The sequence below is a fragment of the Ovis canadensis genome, chromosome 1 (assembly GCF_042477335.2).
Source record: "Ovis canadensis isolate MfBH-ARS-UI-01 breed Bighorn chromosome 1, ARS-UI_OviCan_v2, whole genome shotgun sequence".
In the NCBI taxonomy this organism is placed as follows: Eukaryota; Metazoa; Chordata; class Mammalia; order Artiodactyla; family Bovidae; genus Ovis; species Ovis canadensis.
The window spans coordinates 236513830-236539875 of NC_091245.1; the positions used below are offsets into that span (position 1 = coordinate 236513830).

The following is a 26046-nucleotide window of genomic DNA, read 5'->3' on the forward strand; positions in this document are numbered from 1 at the left end:
AACCTGATTCCAAAATTGTATTCTTTTGCTATAACATCTCGTGGCTATTGGTGAGTAGGGGAAAAACTTTTTTCTTTACCTTCTTATGTTTAGTTCTCTGGGACTTGGCATACTAAATTGACAAAAGATGGATTAGCAAATGAAGGAAATGAAAATCCACTTCAGTATTCTTGTCTGGAAAATCCATGGACACAGGAGCCTGGTGGGCTACAGTCCATGTGGTCACAAAGAGTCAGACACAGGTGAGCACACCCACATGCACACAAAACAGATTTAATCACATAGCTACAGGAGTTCCCAGAATTGTGCCTCAAGGCAGTGGTTAGAACTTGGCACTTATGTACCATCTTTTAGGGAAGGGAAGGAGGAGAAAGCTATTTATGGGAAAACAAATGGTTTTTACAAAAGATAAATGTGTTTTTATGAGAATAGATGGAAGATATGATATTTTAGTTACCAAGTCTTTTTAGGTGTGATGCTGATTTGCAGTCTCCAGTGACAAAAGTCCATCTAGCCCATCTTCTCTGATTACTCTCCCAAGGAGGGGATTTATGACAATAAAGATCTTCTGAGTTCTTCTGGGAGGCTGTGTTTTTAGGCATTTCAAAGATTTTATGAATTCAATTGCTACGGTTCAAAATAATGTTTTCTGCCACAGAGAAGTGTTCTGAACCCCTTCATATGGCATTTTCCTTTAACTCACAAGGTACATTTCTTCTGCCTTTATCTTCTCTTAAAAGACTATAAGCAAATGAAAGTTGATGCCATAGTTGTCTTGTTCAGTGAATATCTCCAGCACCTTTAAATCAGTATGTGTATAAGTGAACCGGATAGTCCCAGGGAAATTTGCAAGCCTGTGTGGCCAAGCCACTTGATTATTCAAGAATAGCTCGTGGAAGATACTCAATGGCCTGCTCAATCAACAATAGACAGCTTCACCTGAACATAGCTTCAGTTGAACATATCTTCAACTGCTGTTTTATTTAAATTGCCTAAGTGCTCTGCACTGAATTTGGGTAAGGAGGCTCATCCTTATCTAAGGAGGCCTTTAGATAAAGGTAGTAAATAACGATAATCCTTCTAAAGAGCCAGGAACGTTCTTATACTTAATCATAGATTTGAAACAGGTGAGAGGCTGTTTTCATGCCATAGCCACTAGTTCAGAAATTTAAAAAGGAATTAATTTCTTAAAGACTTTAGGGGGAAAAAACATACGACTCACAGGTTCTTTTACTGTGCCAACCGAGGTTTACAGGACCTACTGGGAAGCAAACTCCCAAGGGAATAAACTAAAACCCAAAACCCGTTTCCTCACATGCTGGACTTCGGGAAAGAAAACCTATGAGCCTTCTGCTGGCTTTCCCTCCAAAGGTATAAAGGTAAACATCTCTGAACACCACACAGATTTCACCTGAGCCAACCCGGGGACTTCCCGGGCCGACGTCGTGTGTCGTCACCGGAAACGTCTGCTTGTGACGTTAAATGTCCCTCCCTCCTGCGCTGGGCGCCGGAAGCAAAGCGGAAGTGGACGCGCACAGGCTTCCGGCCCCGGTCGCCATTTCCAGCGGTTGCAGGTACTCACGAGTTGAGGTCTGCTGGAACAATGAGCTATGACTACCATCAGAACTGGGGCCGCGATGGTGGCCCCCGCAGCTCTGGCGGGGGTTACGGAGGAAGCTATGGAGGCAGCTATGGAGGAGGCCATGGGGGGAACCGAGGCTCTGGAGGTGGCGGCGGCGGAGGGGGTGGTCGAGGCGGCCGAGGCCGACATCCCGGGCACCTGAAAGGCCGCGAAATCGGCTTATGGTACGCGAAGAAACAAGGCCAGAAGAACAAGGAAGCAGAGAGGCAGGAGGTAAACAGATTCGGTAGTGGAGGGAGGATGGGGTTGGGCAGGTTTCTTTTGCAGCCTTCCGCCCGCCCCCCCCCCCCGCCTTTTTTTAAAAAAAACTTTTTTTTTAAAAAACTGGTGTATATGCTTTGTGAACTGCAAGTGTTAAAACTTCCTGTAGTGGATACTATAGCTGTAACTTTGGCCATGTGCATCTTACCTGGAGCTGTTGAGGTTTATGCCGGCCAAGAGTATATACTTTGCTTGAAAGAGAACTGGGAACCAAATGTTAAATTGAAGGTCCATCCGGAATTAACTATATTGGGTATCACGTAGTATCTCTAGCTACCCTTTCCGTTATGATAATGTTACTTTAAGTTCTTTGCCTGATGAACTCTAAAATAGCGGTTTTATACATTAAATACAGATTTGCCTGGGACAAAACTATCAAGCACTATTTTGAATGTAGCTCCTTCGCGCTTTCATTTTAGTATTAAAATAGGCACAAACAGGTTTTTTATTATTACGGGGTGGGCTGCGGAGATTTCTGCTGGTTAGCAACTCTTTGAGAAGGAAACCTAGGATCCTAGAAGTGGAAGAAGTTTCGAGAGTTGATTTGGTTTAGTCTTTTGTCTTCAGCTGGCAGTTGTTCCTTTGATTTGTATACTAAACACCTGTCTGCAGTAAAGGAACCATTAAAGTTCCCCAAGTGGCCTACAATTGTAATAATTATGTATATATGATTAAACCGAAGTTTTCTTAATATGAGGTCTACAGTAGCTTTTTACTGACTTAAAAAGCATCTTTCATATTAGATGCAGTGTGATTGAATCACCATTTAGGCTTCTGCGTTTCAGTCATCCCATTTCTTTGTTTTCCTTTTATCTATGTCATTTTTTTGTTAAATTTCGGGGGAGCATTATCCATTTACCTTAACAACTTACCGTTATTCTTCAAACGACATGTTTATTTGACATGCAAAAATTAGCATATTCATTGAGCAAACTTTTTTTTAAAGTTAAGGGAAGCATATCTAAGTCGTCTTGAAATTGGGAGAATGATTGAGTGATTGGTATTAGAGAATATACATAGTAACTTCCCAAGAACTCTTTATCAATTTTTTTTAACCTCTTTTTTCACACAAGGTTTTATGTATGATGCTATGGAGATCTGAAAAGTATTCAAGGAGCTTACAGTCTAGTTAGAAAAATAAGAACTAAACAGATGAAACATTAAGCAAATCAGGAAAATCTGTTATTTGTACATTGCATGATTATGAACTAAACTCTTTGATTTCCACCACCTCCCAAAACCTTCTCCATTTTAGTACAAGTCACTGCCAGTTTTTCATTTGTCAAGACCAAAGTGAGATTTGTTTTGATTCTTCTTTCATTTCAGCAAATCTGTTTTCCTTCTTAATATATCTCAAATCTAACCACCTATCTCCACAGTAGTTACCATAGATCAAGCCACTAGTTTGTTGTCTGTCCCTGAATCTTAACTGCCTGGTCTTCTATTTCTACTCCTTCCCATAAAATCTGATTCTTGTAGAGCCTTCAGTTCAGTTGCTCAGTCATGTCCAACTCTTTGCGACCCAATGAATTGCAACATGCCAGGCCTCCCTGTCCATCACCAACTCCTGGAGTTTACCCAAACCTATGTCCATCGAGTCGGTGATGCCATCCAGCCATCTCATCCTCTGTCCTCCCTTTCTCCTCCTGTCCTCAATCTTTCCCAGCATCAGGGTCTTTTCAAATGAGTCAGCTCTTCGCATCAGGTGGCCAAAGTATTGGAGTTTCAGCTTCAACATCAGACCTACCAATGAACACCCAGGACTGATCTCTAGGATGATTTCTATTTCTGCTGCTGCTGCTAAGTTGCTTCAGTCATGTCCAACTCTGTGCGACCCCATAGACGGCAGCCCATCCGGCTCCTCCGTCCCTGGGATTCTCCAGGCAAGAACACTGGAGTGGGTTGCCATTTCCTTCTCCAATGCATGAAAGTTTAAAGTGAAAGGGAAGGCGCTCAGTCGTGTCCGACTCTTAACGACCCCATGGACTGCAGCCCACCAGGCTCCTCCGTCCATGGGAGTTTCCAGGCAAGAGTATTGGAGTGGGGTGCCAGTGCCTTCTCCGGTTACTCCTCCCCATAATATCTGACTCTTGTAGAGCCTTAGATCATCTCATTCTCTAGCTGACAGTTTGAAAGCCAGGTCACTTCTGTCTCAGTCTCATACATTTCAGTCGCATCCTAATGTGTTTTCCAGGAATCTTGGTAATTTAGATTCTACATATCAGGTTTCCTTCTATGAATCATACCTTTCTGAGCTCATTTCTCAATTTGATGTAATTAAAGCTTTCATAAACACACTTTTAATTTTGCTTTTTTATTATAGTTCTCATACCATTCTCTAAAATTATCTCTCCATTTTCTCTACTAAATATTTCAGTTTTTTGAAATAGTTCAATAATTTGGCTCAGCCTCTTTTTTTGATCACTTTCAGCCCTAAATGGATTGCTTGCTTCCCAGTCAAGATTCCCATAACTTTTACCTTTTGAGTAACCTCTCTGCTTACAGTGACTGTTCTAATGATGCATTATTACAGTTTCAAAAGATATTTTTGAGGCTCTAATGTATTTGAAATAGTATCAGAGGCACTGTGTTAATAAGCTAGACATAGTCCCCACCTTACAGAAATTGTAGTGTATTAGGTGCTTTAGGGCAGTTAGAATACAATGTTTAAATAGTACAGTAAGGAAGCTATGGGCTTATCGCCTGACTCAAATTAGGAAGAGCTTAGTGGGTTCCCTAGAAAAAGAAACCCTTAAGTTGAAACTTGAAAAAGTATATTTGTGTTTGTGACTTGGGGGTCTTGGAATGGGAATTTTAGGCAGAAGCAGCAGCATACACCACAGCCTAGAGGTCAGGAGGAATGTGTTCAAAGAACTGAACAAGTAAGGGCATGGCTGAGGGCACAAAACGGACTATATTTTAATTTGCAACCCAGTGCTCATGTGTAACTGAACAAGACGTTTCATAAAATAACACTTAATTACCTTGTACACTGCCCTGGGGCTTTTATTTCTGTTTGTACCTTTCTGCCCTCTCCTTGTACCGTTCTGCCCTCTCCGCCTGCCCCCCTATAATGCTGGTCATGATACTTTCATTGTACAGATAACAGTATGAAAGGTCCTAGACTAGAAGATAAGCAGAGCTCTGACATTCTTTCCCCAAGAACTCTAGCAAGTCATTAAAGCATTTTAAGCAAAAATGAAGTGTTAGATTTGTGTTTAAATTCATTCTGGGTAGCAGCCGTATAGAGAATGGGTTGAAGAAGAGACAATCCTGGGACGGGGAGACCAATTAGGTAGTCCCTGCAGTAATTCAGGTGAGGAATGAGACCTTGAATTAGGACATTGGCAGTAGAGATGGCGGAAGTGGACGGCTTTAAGTATTTTAGAAGATAGACTCAAGATGATTTTATCTGGAGGAAGGGGAAAGCAGGTGTGAATGAATGACACTAATGACTACAAAGAGCATACTTATTGGAGGAAAACGATGGGATCAGCTTAAGCACACCAAGTGTGGTATTATAGGGCATATAAGTGGTGGTTTCAGGGAAGTGGAAGGCTGTGTGGATCTGATGCCTAGAGAAATCTGGACTGCAGGTGAACACTTGACAAGTTGGTGGGACTGTGCCTAGTAGTTGGGATATAGAAGTGAATGGGAATAGTGATGGGGACAGGCCTGAAATCTGTAGACCATTGCTTCTCAAACCTGAATCACCTGGCATCTTGTAAAAATGTAGAGCTTGGGTGGGCTCAGATACAGCTTTTCTCACAGGCTCCCAGATGCTGTCAATACTGCTGGCCTGCTGAGCACTCAGGCTGTATAATGAAGAACAAGAAAAACTTAAGGTATGGGCTGAGGAAGAGAAGCTTGAAAGATCTAGGAAGGAGCCTTCAGAGAAGAGAAAAATAAGGATGTGGATGTTGTTTTGGAATCCAGGAGAATCCTTTAGGGAGAAAAAGAGTATATGAAAAAGTGAAAGTAATCAGTAGTGGCAAATGCTGCAATGATGTCAAGTAATGTAAGAGTTCAGAGTGTCTTGGATTTAGCAACAGTGTAATTGGTGATGAGAGCACTTTTCATGAGTTGCGGAATTAAAAACCAGATTATAGTGGAGTGCCTGGAGAAGGAAAGAGGCAGAAGTGGGGCACTTCCAGGCAGTTCTACAGTGGAAAGGAAGAAGAAAAGTTATGGGTGGGAGAATTCAAGGGAGGATATTTATGTTTTAAAAGTGAAGAGGTTTGACTGTGTTCAGTTCCTGCCATAATGAACTGATGGTAAGGAGCCAGTGGAGAGGAAAGGTATATTAGAGAAGACTAAATCATGTTACAGTAGTAGTAGATAGCCCATAGATCTTAATGAATTATCACAGTAAAGGTTTTCTACTCACATTACTGGACCATTGGAGTTCACCGAAGAGTTCTCATGAAAATAAAGTCCACAGAGCCTCTGCACAATAGTTTGGACAATATTGTGAGTCTCCTTTGCCAGGAGTTTCCAATTATAAGCTGAAAGAATATTTGAGAATGTCCAGAGCAGGAAGGGGATAATCAAAAAATCAAATACCTTGATAAGTCATGAAACCTAAAATATGTGTATGAGATTCTTCAGGCAGAGGGTGAGGTAAAGTGAAAAGTAATGTACCTGGAAGAAGGTTAGGAAGGAGATACCTACAGAAAAAGGCTAGATTCAGGTTTGGAATTTCAGCATTCCTGAATTCACTGCCACAGCCTCTGGGGCCTCATTGTACAGAAAACCTCATTAAAAATAATTTGCCAAAAAAGTTTTATCTATTTTTCAGGGGCTATTTCATTTTTCAATCCTCTCACCTTTTTGTGAATATAAAATTAATATTACAGGCTGAGAACTTTTTAAGTGAGACTGTTTATAATGTAAGCGATTTAAATGCTTATTGCCACCAAAATATTTCTTACATTTTTTAACTTTTGTTTTTATCAGAACATTTGTGTTTATTAAATTTAATTGTATCTTTTAAATTTTAAGATAGGGAAAAAGTAATAACAGTATAATGTAAGGTAGAAAGAGCACCAAAGTTTTGGTAAAGGATATAAATAATTCTTCACCAGTTATAGTAGAGATGATTTTATAGACACATAGTAGAAAAGTGTTTGGAAGGCAAGTGGGGGGTGAGTTTAACTTTCTTTTTTATGTTTGCTGAACATACATTGTGTTGCTTTTATTTTTTTAGTTGTCAGATGATTTTGCACATTTTCTCATGTTGATAAGGGTGCTTTTTCCTTTACACAAAATAGAGAGCTGTAGTACATATGGATGAACGTCGAGAAGAACAAATTGTGCAGCTGCTGCATTCTGTGCAAACTAAGAATGATAAAGATGAAGAAGCACAGATATCCTGGTTTGCTCCTGAAGATCATGGGTAAAACAAAAAGTATTCTTTTTAAAAAAAAATGAACAGAGTGACACTTGTTTTAGAGCATTTGCTTGCAAAAAATGATAACAAATATTGTTAGACTCTTCTATAAGTGTAATTTATCCTCAAAGTATTTTTTTGAGCAGGGTTAGTGAAAGATTTAAAAATCTAGGTGGTATCATTCCCACAGAAGAGTTTAATGGTAGGAATAATCTACTTACATAGAAGGCTGATGAAGTTATTATTTATTGTTCTAACTACCCACTATTGTATTTCTAAAATTCTCTTGTGGAGGAGATCTGTAAGAAGTTAAATTGCTGTTGTAGGAAATTCATAGAAACTATCATCAGGGTAAATTAGAAGTAGTTTTTCTTGGACTGGGTAATATAGCATCCCATTTGTAGCTCAGAAAGGGTAGCAGGAAGAAAAGGAAGTTGTTAAATAAAACAAGGCTCAGAAAATTAGGTAAAGAAAAACACTAAGTCATTGCTATGAAGGAATGACTACTGGGTGGATTTTTATTGCTTTAACTACCACAAGGAATAACCTACTGGTAGTATCTATTTGTAGGGTAGAAAAAATTGAATTTATTGTAAGAATCTAAGTATTTTCATATTGCTCTACTAAGATAAAAGAATAAGCCCTTGATTTTGGTGATTTTGAAATCATTAAACACCATATTGTTCTATTTTGTTTCAGGGCTTGAGTGGATCTTTATTTAACCTTTATTACTTTTTTATAGATACGGTACTGAAGCTCCAGCTGAGAACAAACCAAATTCAGTAAAGAATGTTGAGCATCAAGAAAAAAAAATGATAAATCAAGAAAAGAGGCCATTTAGAATCAGGGACAAATATATTGATCGTGATTCTGAATATCTCTTGCAAGAAAATGAACCAGATGCAATTCTAGACCAACAATTATTGGAAGATTTACAAAAGAAGAAAACTGACCTTCGGTATATTGAAATGCAGGTAATGGAAGGAAAAGATTTTTTCTTGTCATCTCTTCTGACACTTGATAAAAATGTATTTATGGTTAGAGGTAGCTGCCTGATATCTAAATGAGTTGAGATTTCTCAACAAGCCATCCTCTGAGAATCCCCCACCCCTATCCTACCCCTCCCACCCACCCCCTCATAGTATAGAGAAATAGTGAGAATGGAATTACACATAAGGAGCCTATCTCACAGTTTATATGGGGAAGAGAAGAAATATTTAAGAAATGAGTAGTGCAAATGAAAAAAAAATCATTCTTCAATATTTCTAGACTGTTAGTGAGATGTCATAAGAGACAGGGTGGTTGAATTGTAAAATTGTTTTCTTCTGGAACATCTAATCCACTCTTTCCTTTTAGAGATGTTAAAATTAAATCCCTCAAAAGTCATGATGTGCTTATTATGTTCACTGACACTTTAAAGACAGAACTGTGGCAACTGAGTTCTCTTGAAATTTTTTCAGTATTTTCTTTTCCTGGGCAAGGTCCTTCCTGCTAAAACATGAAATTGAGTGCTTTGTGGATGTTCTAGAGATAGGTGTAATGTTCACTTTTTTTTTTAAGAGGGAATTCTGAGAGCCGTGTCTTTTAATGTGCAGATATGTACTGCTGTTTTTGAGAAAGGCAGATCATTGTGTCTCCTGTAGGAAGGAAAGGATCTTTTGGCTCAGTGAAGGTTGAATATCCTTATTAAAACAGATCAGCTGAGGTTGTCTAGGGACCAAATGCTATAGCTCTTTGATGCCTTTTGAGTGAACATATGTATTAGGGACAGAGAAGATTTCAAGATGAAGTTATTGAGAATGTTTTACCTGAGAGCTGAGCTGCTTGTGTATAACCTTAGGAATACAGAGTTAGCTGCCATCTCTGCTTTGTATGGAGGACAGAACTCAGATATTATTGAAGATCAGTAATTGATCTGGTGCAGAGAAAGTTAGGAGAAGAAATGGTCGGTCTTCCTTTTGGTCGGGCATGTTAAATGCTTCCTGTGTACCACACCGTTTAAACCTCTCAGCAGCCCTGTGCAGATTACACTTGTCTGTTTCACAGGGGGAAAAAGAATCTTGGGTTCAGTGACCTACCTGTGCTTGCACAGCTAGTACCAGAACCAGGTTTAAAATTTAAGTGTTTTTAAGAGCTCAACTTTTTTCATCCTTGGTAATATGCCATATTTTTTTTTCCTTTAAGTTATAATTTTTTTGATAAATGTTTTTCTACTTGCTTGATGCTTGTCATTGCGCTGTTTTCCAAGATAAGTCTTGACACCTCAAATAAGCTATGTGGTAATAAAAAATACTTTTGGACTCTTAATGTGTTTTTCTATGATATATTTTATTTACCAGGATTATAATTTGATTATATTTCTCTTGTAAAAAATTAAAAAAATTTTTTTTATAATTTCAGCGTTTCAGGGAAAAGCTGCCGTCATATGGAATGCAAAAGGTAAAATTTATATACACTATTTAATATGATTTGCAAAATGCTTAAATCCATTTCTTTTAAGCTCTGAATCAAGAAGAAATATAAATTAATGAACTTTTCCCTAAAGGATAGTCTTGGAAGTTCATTTTATTCTTTTGAATTGTTGAAAGACCAAAAAAAAAACATTCCTGAAGCAATTTTACTGAAAATTTTTCTTTATTTATGTCCATGATAGAGTTTGAAAATAGAATTTTCACTTGTAAGTTTGTTTCCTCATACAGTCACCCTGTATAGAATAACATAGTCTCCCATCCTTCCCTGACCTCTCAATATTCCTTTGTTTTGACTTTACTTTGCTTGAGGACAGTCTGTTTTGGTCACTATGTACCTCTTTACTCAGAACAGTGCTTTACATTATATAGACCCCTAGTAAATACCTTTTGAATGAATAAATCATGGTCTGCTTCTAAGTACTTCTAGCTGTTACTTTGTTGGAATTTGTTCTGATATATACAAGGTATTAGATAAATTTTTAAATGGTGAGTTTTCAAGTTAGAGTGTTTCATAAGTTAAAAATAACTCCTAACACCCTTTTGAAGTAGTGGTTGGATGGTTTTGTTAGTACTACTAATTTGAAAATATTCATGTTTATCTATAAGAAGATCTTTCCTGAGTAGGCAGTTTTGCAGATAGTACCTGAATTTTAGCCATTTGATGTAGTTATTTAAAACTTGGCTCTGTTTTAATTATTTAAAAGGGAATAGTCTTAAATTACACTCTTCATTGTTCTCAAACAGTATACAAAAGTTGTCCTGTAGACAAAGCCATATTTATGATTTTATAACATAAATCCTTGATGTTCTGAGTAGGTTTTTTCAGGGGATTTGCCTTATATTCAATAGATCCACATGTCAACATTCTTTTTAATTAATGTTAATTCTTACATGAATTTATAAGCTGTCTCCTTTTCCTTGTGTGCTTTTCTTTAACAGAGCCATGGCTCTGTTCTTAAAATTTGGTGCCTCATCTCTTGAAAACTGGTAGATCCAGATACCCAAACTGTCAGTATTGCATATAACAGAATTTTCAAATATTAATATGCTTATTAAAAGCAGTTAACCTTCAGTCGGTAAGATTCAGGTAACTTTTCAAACTTAGTCATCATGTGATAGATGTTCTTCACTTTTTTCTCCTTTTGAAATAGGAATTGGTAAATATGATTGATAACCATCAGGTAACAGTGATAAGTGGTGAAACCGGTTGTGGAAAAACCACTCAAGTTACTCAGTTCATTTTGGATAACTACATTGAAAGAGGAAAAGGATCTGCTTGCAGGATAGTTTGTACTCAGCCAAGAAGAATTAGTGCCATTTCAGTAAGTAAGCTCTCACTTGTTAAAATTCCCAACTTTTTTTTTCCCATTCTTCTGTGTAGTCTTGCTAGAAATTACTGATTTTGATTGTTGAGGTGATTCTTAATTAGGTTTAGGATATGTTGCTATGAAAGCAAAATTTGGTTAGCAAGTATTTGGTAGTAAAGACCAAGAAATTGAATGACCTCTCTCTTATTGATAACAGATGTTTAGGAGTTGAAGATAAATTGCAAATCCAGGCAATTTTCTATAAAACTAAATGAAGAGCTGATAATGTTTATAGAATTGAGTATGAGCTTCAAATAATGTCCATCATTAGATACTTTACATTTTACTCCTTGATTCATTTAATACTGTTTTCAGCTCTTTTTTCCCAGTGTATAGGTACTGAATGATAGCAATATTTCTGATTTTTTTTTTAGTGCAGTTCAGTATTAGGGACAGAGAAGGAGATGGCACCCCACTCCAGTACTCTTGTCTGGAAAATCCCATGGACAGAGGTGCCTGGTAGGCTGCGGTCCATGGGGTCGCAAAGAGTCGGACACAACTGAGCTACTTCCCTATCACTTTTCACTTTCATGCATTGGAGAAGAAAATGGCAACCCACTCCAGTGTTCTTGCCTAGAGAATCCCAGGGATGGGGGAGCCTGGTGGGCTGCCGTCTGGGGTCACACAGAGTCGAACACAACTGAAGTGACGCAGCAGCAGCAGTATTAGGGAATTAGTCATAGAAAAATTAAGTATTTGGAGTTTATTTTGAAACAGATATTAACTACATGTTTACATAGATAACATTGTGTTTCGTTAGATGACCTAGTTAAATATATGAGTTATATGTCCTGTAAAGATGTTTGGGGTTTCTTACATCATCAGGTGTACAGTACATTTACTTCAGTGTTATGTAATTCTTTGTGTAAATTTAAATTATGAAGCTTTCCAGTTGTATTTGATTTTATGATAGTGTCATTTATTACTTATTAAGTCATTTTATACAGAATCTGTGGTCAGGAACTGCATTACCAATTACAGCAACATTTTGTAGGAACTACAGTATACGTTTAAGTTATAGCTCCTAAGAGAGAACTATTTTTAAAAAGTAAAGCTGCCATGTGTGTGGGAGGATAGTATTCCTAGAAATGGCATAAGTTCACAGAATGGTGAGAAATAAGCCACTTTCATTGTAACACTATCACACAGCTAGACTTTGGTTAGAGTCTGATTTTATCGTTCTCACTAAACTGTGACTGTCAGCTCAGTTCATTCGCTCAGTCACGCCCAACTCTGTGACCCCGTGGACGGCAACACGCTACTGTGAATGGGCAGGAGAAATGTCGCTTAGGTTATTTCGTTGCTTATTTCCCCCCGAAGATCTGTTGATATTTAAATGGGCAGTTTAGTCCACAGTAAAAAGTGAAGTAATGGTCTTAAGTTAATGTATACAGAATATGATGATTGGGAAATTTTACTTCTGAAGTATTTCTTAAAAGCTAATTGTCATTTTCTATTTCTAACCTCATAAATCACTGCTTTGTCACTAAACCACTAAAGTTGGTTACTTTCAGTTGCACAAATCAGTATTAGTTTATAGGATTTCATGTGTTTAGAGCTTATCTTTAGCAGCCATAATTCTAAGAACTTAACCAAGAGTTAAGAATTAAGCCTGCTAATCTACAAAAAAGAATCAAATAAGAAAATGTATCAAGTATATAGTTACTCTCAAATTATATTCAACCTGTACAAGTTTAGATTAAAATTTCCAACTTGTTAAGACAAAGATAGAGCGGACTTATAGAAAATTGCTTTGGAAATAGGGAGAATTTCAGAGGAAATGAAAAGTAAGCATAAGCAGGTAGTCTTCAGCTCTTACAGGGAACAGTTTTAGATACCTCAGATTTTAGTATGTTTCTCTTGTTATCTAATGAGTACTATTTCAACAACTCCAGATTTTCACAGACATTTAGGATATTTACTCTAAGGAAGTGTTTTCTTTGTAACTGTATTTTATTTAATTAAAGGTTGCAGAGAGAGTGGCTGCAGAAAGGGCGGAATCTTGTGGCAGTGGTAATAGTACTGGATACCAAATTCGGCTCCAGAGGTAAAGAGTGTTCACTTGTTTTGTTTTTGGCCGTGCCAGGCAGCTTCTGAGATCTTAGTTCACTGACCAGGGATTGAACCCAGGCCCTCAGCAGTGAAAGGGCTGAGTCCTAATCAGTGGACCACCAGAGAATTTCCAAGGATGTTCACTTCTTGTTTACAGGTAGATTTTAGTGAAACTTCGAAGTTATCAGAGATTTAAAAAAAAAAAAGATTTTCCCTCAAATTTTATGCTCGTTATTGTTTTTAGAATTAACATTTGTAGTAACTGCGACATAGGCTTGCAACCCACAAAATCATTTTTTTTTTAATCCAAATTCAGATTTGAATTGCCATTTTAAGATGTCTTTCGATCCCTGGGTTGGGAAGATCTCCTGGAAAAAGGAATGACTACCCACTCCAGTGTTCTTGCCTGGAAAATTCCATGGACAGAGGAGCCTGGCAGGCTACAGTCCATGGGGATCTCAAAGAATCGGACACGACTGAGGAACTAACACTTTCACTTCACTTTTTTTCACTTTAAGATGTCTTTTACACTAGGAAATGTTCAGAAGGATAGCATTTTTCCTGGATATGTTAGTAGACCATTACTCGCCTAAAGGAGTGGCCTCCTGTACGTTTTGGTACCACCACACAGCCTCTGACTACCTTAAGTTAGTTTGTATCTTAACCCCCACCCCCTCCGCTGTATTTTTATAGCCCTCTGCAGCTCAAGATTCTGTTTATCTTTTTAAATGAACTGATTTTCCAGTCACTAAACTGAAGTTGAGTTTCCTAAATATTTGGTCTTTTTCTGAATGCTAGGTCTTGTAAAGAAATTGTTAACATTGTATTTATAATAAAAATAACGTATAATGAACTTGAAGCTAGTATTTCTCATTACTGTGCTGTAGTAGTTCTGATAACTGAAAAATTAAGGATGAAGTTTTTCATTAAAACTGAAAGCATTTTTTAAATTGAAGATTTTCTCTTAAACGTTTTGTGGTATTTAATAGTTCATCAGTAAAGAAAACCAAGAATTAATTCATGTCTTTTATTCACAGTCGGTTGCCAAGGAAACAAGGTTCTATCTTATACTGTACAACAGGAATCATCCTTCAGTGGCTTCAGTCAGACCCGTGAGTATGTTTCAATGCAGGACATCTAGTTAAACATCATCAAAAGATGTCACTATTACACTGGATTTTATTATTATGTAAAAGTAAAATGGTTCTGTTTTTGATTTTGTGCCGAATAGCAAACTTTATGCTTCTATTGTAGCCATCTGTCCAGTGTTAGTCATATCGTGCTTGATGAAATCCATGAGAGAAATCTGCAGTCAGATGTTTTAATGACTGTTGTTAAAGATCTTCTCAGTTATCGACCTGACCTGAAAGTAGTATTGATGAGTGCAACATTGAATGCTGAGAAATTCTCTGAATATTTTGGTGAGTAGAATTTGATTGTTACTTTACAGAGTTATCACAAAACTGAATTTAGAAGCAGTTTTTAAAAAAATGTTTTTAGATGTTTAGTGATGCAAGTAGTCAATGTTTAGCAATGCATTATATTTGAATATTTATCTACTCTCTGCTGCTTCTAGTAAGTCATTTGAGTCGTGTCCGACTCTGTGTGACCCCATAGATGGCAGCTCACCAGACTCCTCCGTCCCTGGGATTCTCCAGGCAAGAACACTGGAGTGGGTTGCCATTCCCTTCTCCAGTCTACCCTCTAGTAGTTTTTAAAATACTTATTTATTTTGAACTATGTTGTGTCTGTTGCTGCACGGGCTTTTCTCTAGCTGTAGGGAGTAGGGGCTACTCTAGTTGTGGTGCGCAGGCTTCTCATTAAAGTGGCTTCACGTTGCAGAGCACAGGCTCTAGGTCCTCAGGCTTAAATAGTTACAGTATATGAGCTCAGTAGTTGTGGCACATGAACTGCTCCAGAAGCATGTGCTGCTGCTGCTAAGTCGCTTCAGTTGTGTCCGGCTCTGTGCGACCCCATAGACAGCAGCCCACCGGGCTCCTCCGTCCATGGGATTTTCCAGGCAAGAACACTGGAGTGGGTTGCCATTGCCTTCTCCGCCAGAAGCATGTGGGGTCCTCCCTTACCAGGATTGAACCCATGTCTTCTGCATTGGCAGGCAGATTCTTTAGCACTGAGCTACCAGGGAAGCCCTCTCTAGTAGTTTTTTAAATGGTGGCATCATCTCTGGTCTTGTATTAAAGAGATGTGGCCTTTTGGTGCTACCACCAGATAATTAAGGTGACATTAATGAAGTCAAACCACAGATTTAAAAAACTTATTAACTTTTGTTGATAGTCTTCTGTAGCTTTTATGTAGTTCAGTTCAGATCAGTCACTTAGTCGTGTCCGACTCTTTGCGACCCCATGAATCGTAGCATGCCAGGCCTCCTAGTCCATCACCAGCTCCCGGAGTTCACTCAAACTCATGTCCATCGATTCTGTGATGGCATTGAGCCATCTCATCCTCTGTCGTCCCCTTCTCCTCCTGCCCCCAGTCCCTCCCAGCATCAGAGTCTTTTCCAGTGAGTCAGCTCTTTGCATGAGGTGGCCAAAGTACTGGAGTTGCAGCTTTAGCATCATTCCTTCCAAAGAAAACCCAGGGCTGATCTCCTTTAGAATGGACTGGTTGGATCTCCTTGCAGTCCAAGGGACTCTCAAGAGTCTTCTCCAACACCACAGTTCAAAAGCATCAATTCTTCGGCGCTCAGCCTTCTTCACAGTCCAACTCTCACATCCATACATGACCACTGGAAAAACCATAGCCTTGACCAGATGAACCTTTGTTGGCAAAGTAATGTCTCTGCTTTTGAATATGCTATCTAGGTTGGTCATAACTTTCCTTCCAAGGAGTAAGCGTCTTTTAATTTCATGGCTGCAGTCACCATCTGCAGTGATTTTGGAGCCCCCAAAAATAAAGTCTGACACTGTTTCCACTGTTTCCCCATCTATTTCCCAAGAAGTGATGTATCTCAGGCTAAAGTGGCAATTTGCTAATAACAGTGATAACTAGTGATAACTGTGATATCAGTGATAACTGTGGAATACCTTCAACTTGCTGGGTAGCGTATTTGACCTATCTTCATCAATGCTCATTGATATCTTGTGAAGTAGGTGCTATTATTCTCATAGTTACAGATGGAAAGCAACCTCAGAACAGTTAAGTAGCTTACCCAAGGTTGTATATTTAACAGAGGGTCAGGATGATTTGAAACCAAAGTTGAGGGAATTCCCTGGGAGTTTTAGTGCTTTCACTGCTGGGACTTGGGTTCGATCCCTGGTCAGGGAGCTAAGATCCCACAAGCTTCATGGAGTAGCCAAGAAATAAAAGCGAACCTAAATTTGAGTAGCTGCAGAGTACATTCTTTTAAAATTATGCCTCACTGTCTCTACTGCTTAAATTGTTTGGGGAAGGAGGAGAAATGGGAGGACGTTAAAATGGAATAGCACTATATTTAATGTGTTTGTAATCAGTCCAGTTGACCCTCAGAGCCTTACTTTGTTTTTGTCTCTGCCTCAGTCCTTTTGATGAGAAATCCATAACTTACATTGAGTAAGCTTGCACAGGTCAGAGACATAAGTGTACTCAGAGTTGTGGTGCCACTTCAGTTACTTCCATCTGTGCTGTACCTTTGGCCTTTGTTTACAGAGAATACAGTTTATTTTGTTTGGTACAGAACCTAAATAACATTTAAATAACAGTACTGAGAGACTTCTTTTTTAACTAATGATTCTAAAATAGTAAGCAGTAGTTTAATACTTGGTTAGTTCTTGCTGTAACTACTCCTTTCTTTCACTAATTCTGGATGCCACAGAGGTCATTTCACTAAAGGCAGGTTTCACTAAAACTTAGGTTCTCATAGCACCATCTTGGCTAATGATGAAGAGAAATAGACTTAATAGGCCTTGAATCCAACTTAGAATGTGCTATTTTTTTGTATTCTGGGTTACTTTGTAGAACTGTGAGGTGTGTATACAGTTTGGTAACAGTAAATTGCTACTGAATGAAAAATAAACTGCTGTTTTTATTAAATGAGATATGGAAAAATCAGGTATAGCTGTAAAAGTGTCAGGACCCTTTTCTGAAGTTAAAACTAATGTAGTCATTGTCCTATTTACAGTTAATTTTTTTTTTTACATTTGAATACAGATTTATGTTTTATCTACCATAATAGGTAACTGTCCAATGATACATATACCTGGCTTTACTTTTCCGGTTGTGGAGTATCTTTTGGAAGATATAATTGAAAAAATAAGGTAAGTAAATATTAGGAAGTAAAAGATTACTTGGTGTCTTTGAAAATCCACATTGATGCTCATACCATATTATATTACAGAGCTTGGGCTTTAGCCACATATCAGTATTATCTAAAGACTCCTGGGCAGAAAAGTTTGTTAATTTCTGTCTTTAGTGTTAAACTTATGTTCTGATTCTCCTCCCTGGTATTCATCCTCCTTTGCTGGCCTCCATTTCCCACCCTTTAAATATGATATTCTCCTAGAGTTCTCACCTTAGATGTTTCTCAGCATTTTATGATTTCACTGTGCAATCTTATTTTCATGATCATAGTTCTGAATTTTAAGAACTATTTTCCTACAGCTTTCAGAACTGCGGTTTCAAAACTGAATTCTTCCTGAATTCTAAACTTATCTAAATCTATACTCAGCAGCATTCCAGTATCACAGATTTCTTGAACCTCACATTTTTCAAACAAAAACTGTCATCTTGTATTTGATTTCCACTGTGTTTCCACCAAAAAAATTAAAATAATCTATGTTGCTTAGTATGCTTTATAATGGTTGGCTCCTGTTGTCTTCTACCCGGTTGTTTAAACTCTAAATCAAAGTAGCTGGTGTTTCAAGCAGTTATGTTCCAGGATACGTTAACTGCTTTACATGCTTTGTAACCAAAGTACTGTAAGTCATTCTGTATCCCATCCCACTTTCCCCCATGAAAACCCTGAGAGCTTTCTCCTTGAACATAGCTTCTCGTTTTCACTTCTTCTACTTAAGGTCCTTATTATCTCTCCTATGTTAGCATAAGAGTTTCTCTGTAGGCATTGGGGTCTTCACTCTCACAGATGCTGCCATCTGTTTTCCCCAAAACTCTGGTCATGAGAGCTTTCTTCCCTAGGGTATGGCCCTTGAGATTTCTCTTTGAAAACTAGTTGAAGAACCTTTGTTGCTTTGTCATGGCCTAAAGCGGAGCACCTCAGCTGGTATGCCCAAGTTATGATCCTGTTCACGCTGGCCTTTAGCTGCTAGCAGGCTTCTCTAGGAGCCATCAAAATTACCTTAGTATCACTTGATGAGAGAGGGCTGAAGGCACAGACCCACAGGATCAGGTTCCAGCTTTTTAGCCTGTCTCCCCAAGGCTCTCTACAGTCTGGCCCTGTCTGTCTAGTGGCACACATTATGCCAGTTCTCCTATCCATTGTCTCTTCTATGCCAGCTTATGCCCTTTCCTTCATGACTTTATGCTTTGTTACCTCCTTTCAGAGTTACATTTGCCACCTTTCCCACTTTTCATCTGTAAACTATTACGTGAGAACAAATCCCTGCCCATTCAGCCTTCTCTGATACCTCTCAGAGTGAGTTACCTTTTCAGCAAGACTGCCAGGACACTTGTATCATATCTCTTGTACCGCTTACATAATTGCCATGTGATGTATCTTGTTATATATGTCTCTTGCACTAGATTTCAAATTTTCGAAGTGGAAGATTTTGTCTTATGCATCTTTGTAACTAGTATGTAGCACAGTGCCTGGCCTATAGTAAACATCTGAGAACTAAAAGGACAGATGTAGAAACATTTGTGCTGAGATTTTTCAAGACTTCACAGCTTACTTGTTAAAGGAGAAAACCAGAAAGTGATGGTGGGAAGGTGAGAACAAAGATCCTACCTACTGCATATTTTACTTGGAGAAAAGTCAGCTGAATTTTGAATGGACATTTATATAACATATTTTTGAAACTATATGGCTTTCACTGTGCACTAAGATCTGAGAAAAAAACAAGGGAATGACTCATTACACAACTTTGGAGCTTGTATCTAGATAGGGATACATATAGGCTATTACTCTTAAGGAGTATACTCTGGTCATACTCACATGACCATAGTTTTGGGGAAAATAGATGGCAGCATTTGTGAGAGTGAAGACCCCAGTGCCCACAGAGAAACTCTTATACTAACGTAGGAGAGAGAAAAGGACCTTAAGTAGAAGCAGTGAAAACGAGAAGCTATGTTCAAGGAGAAAGCTCTCGGGGTTGTCATGGGGGAAAGTGGGACGGGATACAGAATGACTTACAGTACTTTGGTTACTGTTCTGGGTAAGCGAAGAGTGTGTAAGGCAGGGATAGTGTGGACAACTCAGGAAAGCAGTGAGGTCTGCAGGGCAAGGAGGGTAGTGTGTTTCAGGGAGGAACATGTTAAAGTGAAAGAGTGTATGTTGGTCTTCCATGTTCTGGTTATATCATCAATGCTCATAAATTTTTATGCTCTCCCTCCTCAGTTCCACTTTCAACCATGTGGCCCTGTTTCTTACCATAGCACATTTTCTAAGGTAATAACAGGCAACGACCTGACAGCAGAAACAAAGATTGAGGGATCAGTAATCTAACATTACAGAAGGATGAGTTGCTTTCTTAAGGTCCCCGGAAGGCAGCGAATGTACATGGAACTGTAGTTAAGGGGAGTCTGTTGAAGCAACAGATAGTATCTGTGCACTTGTTCTGTAGCCAGCGCAAGAGGGGAGGTGAAGTAGAGGTGGTCATTGGATAGAAGTTTTCAGCAGAGGCCCCAGCTATTCCTTTTCCAGAGGAAGAGCTGCTCTGCAGGGAAGTAGGAAAGAAAATAGGTGAGATATTACGGAGGGTTGTGATTGGGTACTTGGGGAGGGGGGCTAAAGGTTACCTCTGATCCTATAATTGCTGGGAAGGGAGCCAGCTGTGGGTCCATCCTGCTGACTGGATTAATTTCTGTCTCAGGTTGCCCTACCTCTCGGTGGTGCCTCTATATGTATCGAAGACTTAGGGGAGTCCTGGGTCACAGGTACTGAATAGGGAAGGGGATTGATGAACTCTTTGGGGTGTCTGCTATATGTCAGGCACCGTGCTTTATCACTTCTTTTTCATTCTCATGTCAGTACTGTTAAAGAGTATTAATCTCTCAAGAAAACTAAAAGCCGGAGGCTTATACCTTGTCCAAGGTCACATGGCAGAGCACGGACATAAGTCCCATTCTGTCTGACTCACAAAGCCCATGCTTCACACCCCCCATTCTGTCTAGATGCTCTCATCTAGGTGAACTCCGAGGGGCTTTGGGGTTAAAGTATAGGTTTATTTTTCCTTGTCTCTCTCCACTCCCATGCCTCTCAACTCACTTATGGTAGGTGACGTGCGCTGCAGCATGGAGAAGTCAAAGCATAGCACTGGACTGACTTGTAAGACATCTGAATACTGATTCTGGCTCTGCCATTTTCTGTGTCTATAAGACCTAGCAGAACTAAGTAGTTCTCAAGCATGAGTCTATGGATCTATAGACCGTTATAAATACACTGAATCTCCTGGGGCACTAAATAAAATTGCTGGATGAGCAGACCCCAGCCAGACCTACTGTATTCAAATCACAAGGTAGAGGATTGAGGAATCTGTTTTACAAACTCCCCAGGGAATTATTTGTGCTCACGTTTAGAAACCACCTATATTCAAAATGTGAGTCGTCTAGGCAAATGTTAACTATTATTTTGAACCTATGTTAATGTTAACTTTTGATATAAAAGTAAATTCAAACTTAAAGATGGTACTCTACCATTTAAATTTTTATTGCTGAAGATTATCTAGAGCTTTGACATACTTTCATAAAGAATGATTTTAATCTAAAATGTTACATGTTCATATTTGTAAATAAATTTAACTAGCATTTACTAGAAAGTATAGTGAAGATGTTCTTTAAAATTTCTTTCTAAAATCCTAAAAAGTCAGAGATATTAGTGAAAACCAATTTTAAATAAAGTGAAGCTATTTAAGAGTATTTTTATTTTAGATATGTTCCAGAACAAAAAGAACACAGATCCCAGTTTAAGAAAGGTTTCATGCAAGGGCATGTGAATAGACAAGAAAAAGAAGAAAAAGAAGCAATCTATAAAGAACGCTGGCCAGGTTATCTAAGGGAATTGAGACAAAGGTAAGTCTGTTTTTGTTTGAAAGTGAGGACATAGTGGCTGAATGACTAAAACAAGATGCCAGTTCATCTTGACTTTGTACGTATTTAAGGGTAGCATTGTTGGTTAGTCACTCAGTGGTATCCAGCTCTTTCGTTATTTAGTCACTAAATGTGGCCTGCTAGGCCTCTCTGTCCGTGGGGTTTCCCAGGCAAGAATACTGGAGTGCAGGCGGATTCTTTACTGCTGAGCTACCAGAGAAGCCCTGAGGATAACATTTCGAGTTTCATAATTCTAGCTGGATACTCTACTGATTTGACTTGTAAACACTGTCATAATCCCAGTATTTCTTTTTATTTATTATGTTTTCCCATTTGTAGATTGAGTTAATTTTAAAATTTTATAAGTAAGTTAAATGTCAGGAAGCTGTCAAGTATTTCATGACTTTATATTTGACTTGATAGGTATTCTGCGAGCACTGTAGATGTTATAGAAGTAATGGATGATGAAAAAGTTGATCTGAATTTGATTGCTGCCCTTATTCGATACATTGTTTTGGAAGAAGAGGTTAGTTTTGTTTTTCTTTAATTTTCAAAAGTGAAACATTTCAATTTCAAATTTTCTGTTAAATGCTTTTAAAAAAATAATCTTTGGAAGAAATAGCTTTTGATACCAGGAGCAAGAATTTCAAAATACAAAATCATTTAGCAGTTTGACCTGTTTGAAGAAAAGACTCAACAAATGAAATGTCTGGATTATAAATCCTATTTTTAAAAAGCAAACTCTTTCTTTAGTTATAATTAGTAACTAAAAGTTATCTTGAGCTAATATAATTTTAACAAAGACTTAATTTTACACAGAATTATACTCTTTATTTTGTTATGTGATCCTTTATAACAGTTATTTCCCCTCTGCATAGGATGGTGCAATATTGGTCTTTCTACCAGGCTGGGACAACATCAGCACTTTACACGATCTCTTGATGTCACAAGTGATGTTTAAATCAGGTATTTTAGAAATGTATTTTTATTGCCATTCTAAGAATGATACTTGAGTTATATGTAGCCTGGTTGTTTTCTTTCATTTGAGCTTATTATAGCCCAAGTTGAGTTTTTTCAAAAGTTGGATTCCACCCCCCCCCCCCCCGCCCCCTAAAGTTCTGGGTCAGAGATGAAGATGGTAGATACGTAGTGAAGTTCCTTATTTAGTTTTATGGTGAGACTGTTTCCCCTCTCTGCCCAAATTTGCCCAATAAAATCGAGTCTTTGGCATTTGAGGTTTTTGTTTCCTCACTTACTTTTGCATTTAGTTGGGCAGAAAAGAAGTTTGAATTTATCCGCTTAGGCCAGTATTTCTCAGCTCTAACTGTACAACAGAGTTACTCCTGGCACTTCTTTAAAAATGCAGACCCAGATCGCACCCTCACGCCAGGTATTAGAACGTGACCTGCCAAATGTTAGAATGTGACCTGAACATCTGAAGTTTAAAAGAAAAAAAATTCTCAGATGATCTGATTGTTGAATAGGATGTTTTGAAAGATACAACTTCTTATGTTTTAGAGACGTGCATTGGAACATTTTTCTCCTGTGAAATTAAGTTATAGCTTTTTCCAGAGTCACTGTTAACTTTAGTAAAATCAAAGCAAATTCCATTTAGTATTTTAAATAGTTCTGAATATACTTCCTAGCCTTACTCTGTTGCAGTGCTTTGATACATTTTATTTTTTAAAAATACTGAAAAATATTTTGATCTAATTTTATTGGCTAAAATACTTCTTAAATCCCATCATGGTAATGCCCTCAAATCATTCACTATAATTAATTTTCTATTCTCTCACTGCAAAAATATTTTTATCTGATTACTATGACTTCTCTATACTACTTTCTGTTTTCCTCATCATTGGTAACTTCTGTGTAGAAAAAGTATAGGTCATGATTAAACTGTACAACCATGTATATTTTTTTAAAACGGAAATACTTCTCTGGCTGAACCTTCCAACTTTGGCCTTTCTTTCCCCCATCATAAACTATTATATGATCTACTTTTAGTTTTAGAAATGTGAGTGTGTATGTATTTTCCAAGAAAAATGTGGAGATCATTTTGGAGGAAGTAGGGAAAGGGTGTGATGTTAAAGATTATTATAATTCATTAGCTTTCTGATTTAATTATACTCAGGGATGGAAGTATTAATTTATAGTTCTACCACCAGCTTCAGTTCAGTTCAGTCGCTGAGTCGTGTCTTACTCTTTGAAACCCCATGGACTGCAGCATGCCAGGCTTCCCTGTCCAAACACCTGGAGCTTGCTCAAACTCAAATCCATCGAGTCGGTGATGCCATCCAACCATCTCATCCTCTGTCGTCCCCTTCTCCTTCCTTCAATCTTTCCCAGCATCAGTATCTTTTCTAGTGAGTCTTTTTTTTTTTGCATCAGGTGGCCAAAGTATAACCACCAGCTTAATTTCTCTTAAAGAAAATCTTTCAAAAATTTCATAAAGAGTTCCAGAAAAACATCTATTTCTGCATTATTGATTATGCCAAAGCCTTTGACTGTGTGGATCTCAATAAACTGTGGAAAATTCTGAAAGAGATGGGACTATCAGACCACCTGACCTGCCTCTTGAGAAACCTATATGCAGGTCAGGAAGCAACAGTTAGAACTGGACATGGAACCACAGACTGGTTCCAAATAGGAAAAGGAGTACATCAAGGCTGTATATTGTCACCCTGCTTATTTAACTTCTATGCAGAATACATCATGAGAAACGCTGGGGTGGAAGAAACGCAAGCTGGAATCAAGATTGCCGGGAGAAATATCAATAATGCAGATATGCAGATATGCAGATGATACCACCCTTATGGCAGAAAGTGAAGAGGAACTAAAAAGCCTCTTGATGAAAGTGAAAGAGGAGAGCGAAAGTTGCCTTAAAGCTCAACATTCAGAAAACGAAGATCATGGGAAATAGATGGGGAAACAGTGTCAGACTTTATTTTTTGGGGCTCCAAAATCACTGCAGATGGTGACTGAAGCCATGAAATTAAAAGATGCTTACTCCTTGGAGGAAAAGTTATGACCAACTTAGTACATTCAAAAGCAGAGACATTACTTTGCCGACTAAGGTCCGTCTAGTCAAGGCTATGGTTTTTCCTGTGGTCATGTATGGATGTGAGAGTTGGACTGTGAAGAAGGCTGAGCGCCAAAGAATTGATGCGTTTGAACTGTGGTGTTGGAGAAGACTCTTGAGAGTCACTTGGACTGCAAGGAGATCCAACCAGTCCATTCTGAAGGAGATCAGCCCTGGGATTTCTTTGGAAGGAATGATGCTAAAGCTGAAACTCCAGTACTTTGGCCACCTCATGTGAAGAGTTGACTCATTGGAAAAGACTCTGATGCTGGGAGGGATGGGGGGCAGGAGGAGAAGGGGACGACAGAGGATGAGATGGCTGGATGGCATCACTGACTCAATGGACATGAGTTCGAGTGAACTCCGGGATTTGGTGATGGACAAGGAGGCCTGGCATGCTGTGATTCATGGTTTCGCAGAGTCGGACACAACTGAATGACTGAACTGAACTGAAATCTTTGTCATCATCTGATAATCCCATCCATAATCAGATTTTCCCATTTTTTTCCCCCAAAGTATCTTTCACAACTAGCTTGCTCAGACTGTAGAGAAAGTCAGAGTGGTAAATTGTTTAGTTTTAGAACGGCACTCCCATCTTCCCTTTTCTTTCCTAATGGTGGAAAAGACTAGGTTCTACTTTCTGGAGATGTCTAAATCTTTCTAGTATCATTTCATTTGATCATCTCTTAATCCTGTTTTCCCGCCAACTGGAAGGTATATCTGAAGGCTTGATTCAATTCAAGTTAGAGTGGATGTATTTCATAATGTGTCACAGAGATAGGTAATGGAAGATATTCTTTGTCAAGCACTATTTGACAGCTTTTTACAATTTAGGAGGGTCATAGAGGCTGTGGGAAGCACTGTATCTCCTGAGTAACAGCAGTTCTTTTTCTTGGAAAATACAGCTACCTAGGGCAGGACAGAGGAGTCTGGTGGGCTGCAGTCTATGGGGTCGCTACAAGTCGGACACGACTGAGCGACGTCACTTTCACTTTTCACTTTCATGCATTGGAGAAGGAAATGGCAACCCACTCCAGTGTTCTTGCCTGGAGAATCCAGGGACGGGGGTGCCTGGTGGGCTGCCGTCTCTGGGGTCGCACAGAGTCGGACACGACTGAAGCGACTTAGCAGCAGCAGCAGCAGCAGCAGCAGCAGCAGGGTCTTCTGGACATTCTTGCCAGAGATTTAAGTTAGGTTGCACTTTGGTAGCTATATCTGGCTGAAATTTACCCTTGATTCTGTAACACTCTCTCTCCTTCCCATGACAGTACTACATCAAACTGTCTGTTGACTGATAATCATGAATGGGCTTGAGCAACTTGATTTTGTAACCTAAAACTTTCTATATTCCTAACAAAATTATTATTTTTTTAATGTGAGCGACTTTTGGAATGTATTACGTTTTACCAATGCTATTTCATTATTTTTAAGTGGGCATGGAAATTTAATAAGTAATTTGCTTTAAAATTTAGAATTTTCTTTGATTAAAGTGGGATTACCCAAAGTCTACAAACATATTCATCCATATTAAATAAAATCCTTTGATCTTTAGTTAGTGGTGGGAATGTAGTTAATGTTTTGTG

The 26046-nt window shown here is 38.5% G+C and overlaps 1 protein-coding gene across 1 annotated transcript in view; it reads left to right on the forward strand.

Annotated features, from left to right (window-relative positions):
* The first annotated feature begins 1503 nt into the window (after positions 1-1503).
* Positions 1504-26046, forward strand: part of DHX36 (DEAH-box helicase 36) — a 48020-nt gene continuing 23477 nt past the window's right edge. Inside the window, exons 1-12 of the mRNA XM_069580473.1 lie at positions 1504-1855; positions 7174-7298; positions 8035-8266; positions 9693-9731; positions 10915-11085; positions 13098-13177; positions 14220-14294; positions 14437-14603; positions 17354-17435; positions 21223-21363; positions 21805-21907; positions 22260-22347. Of these exons, the coding sequence (XP_069436574.1) occupies positions 1604-1855; positions 7174-7298; positions 8035-8266; positions 9693-9731; positions 10915-11085; positions 13098-13177; positions 14220-14294; positions 14437-14603; positions 17354-17435; positions 21223-21363; positions 21805-21907; positions 22260-22347 (1555 nt within the window). The 5' untranslated portion in view covers positions 1504-1603. The remainder of the gene's footprint in view (positions 1856-7173; positions 7299-8034; positions 8267-9692; positions 9732-10914; positions 11086-13097; positions 13178-14219; positions 14295-14436; positions 14604-17353; positions 17436-21222; positions 21364-21804; positions 21908-22259; positions 22348-26046) is intronic.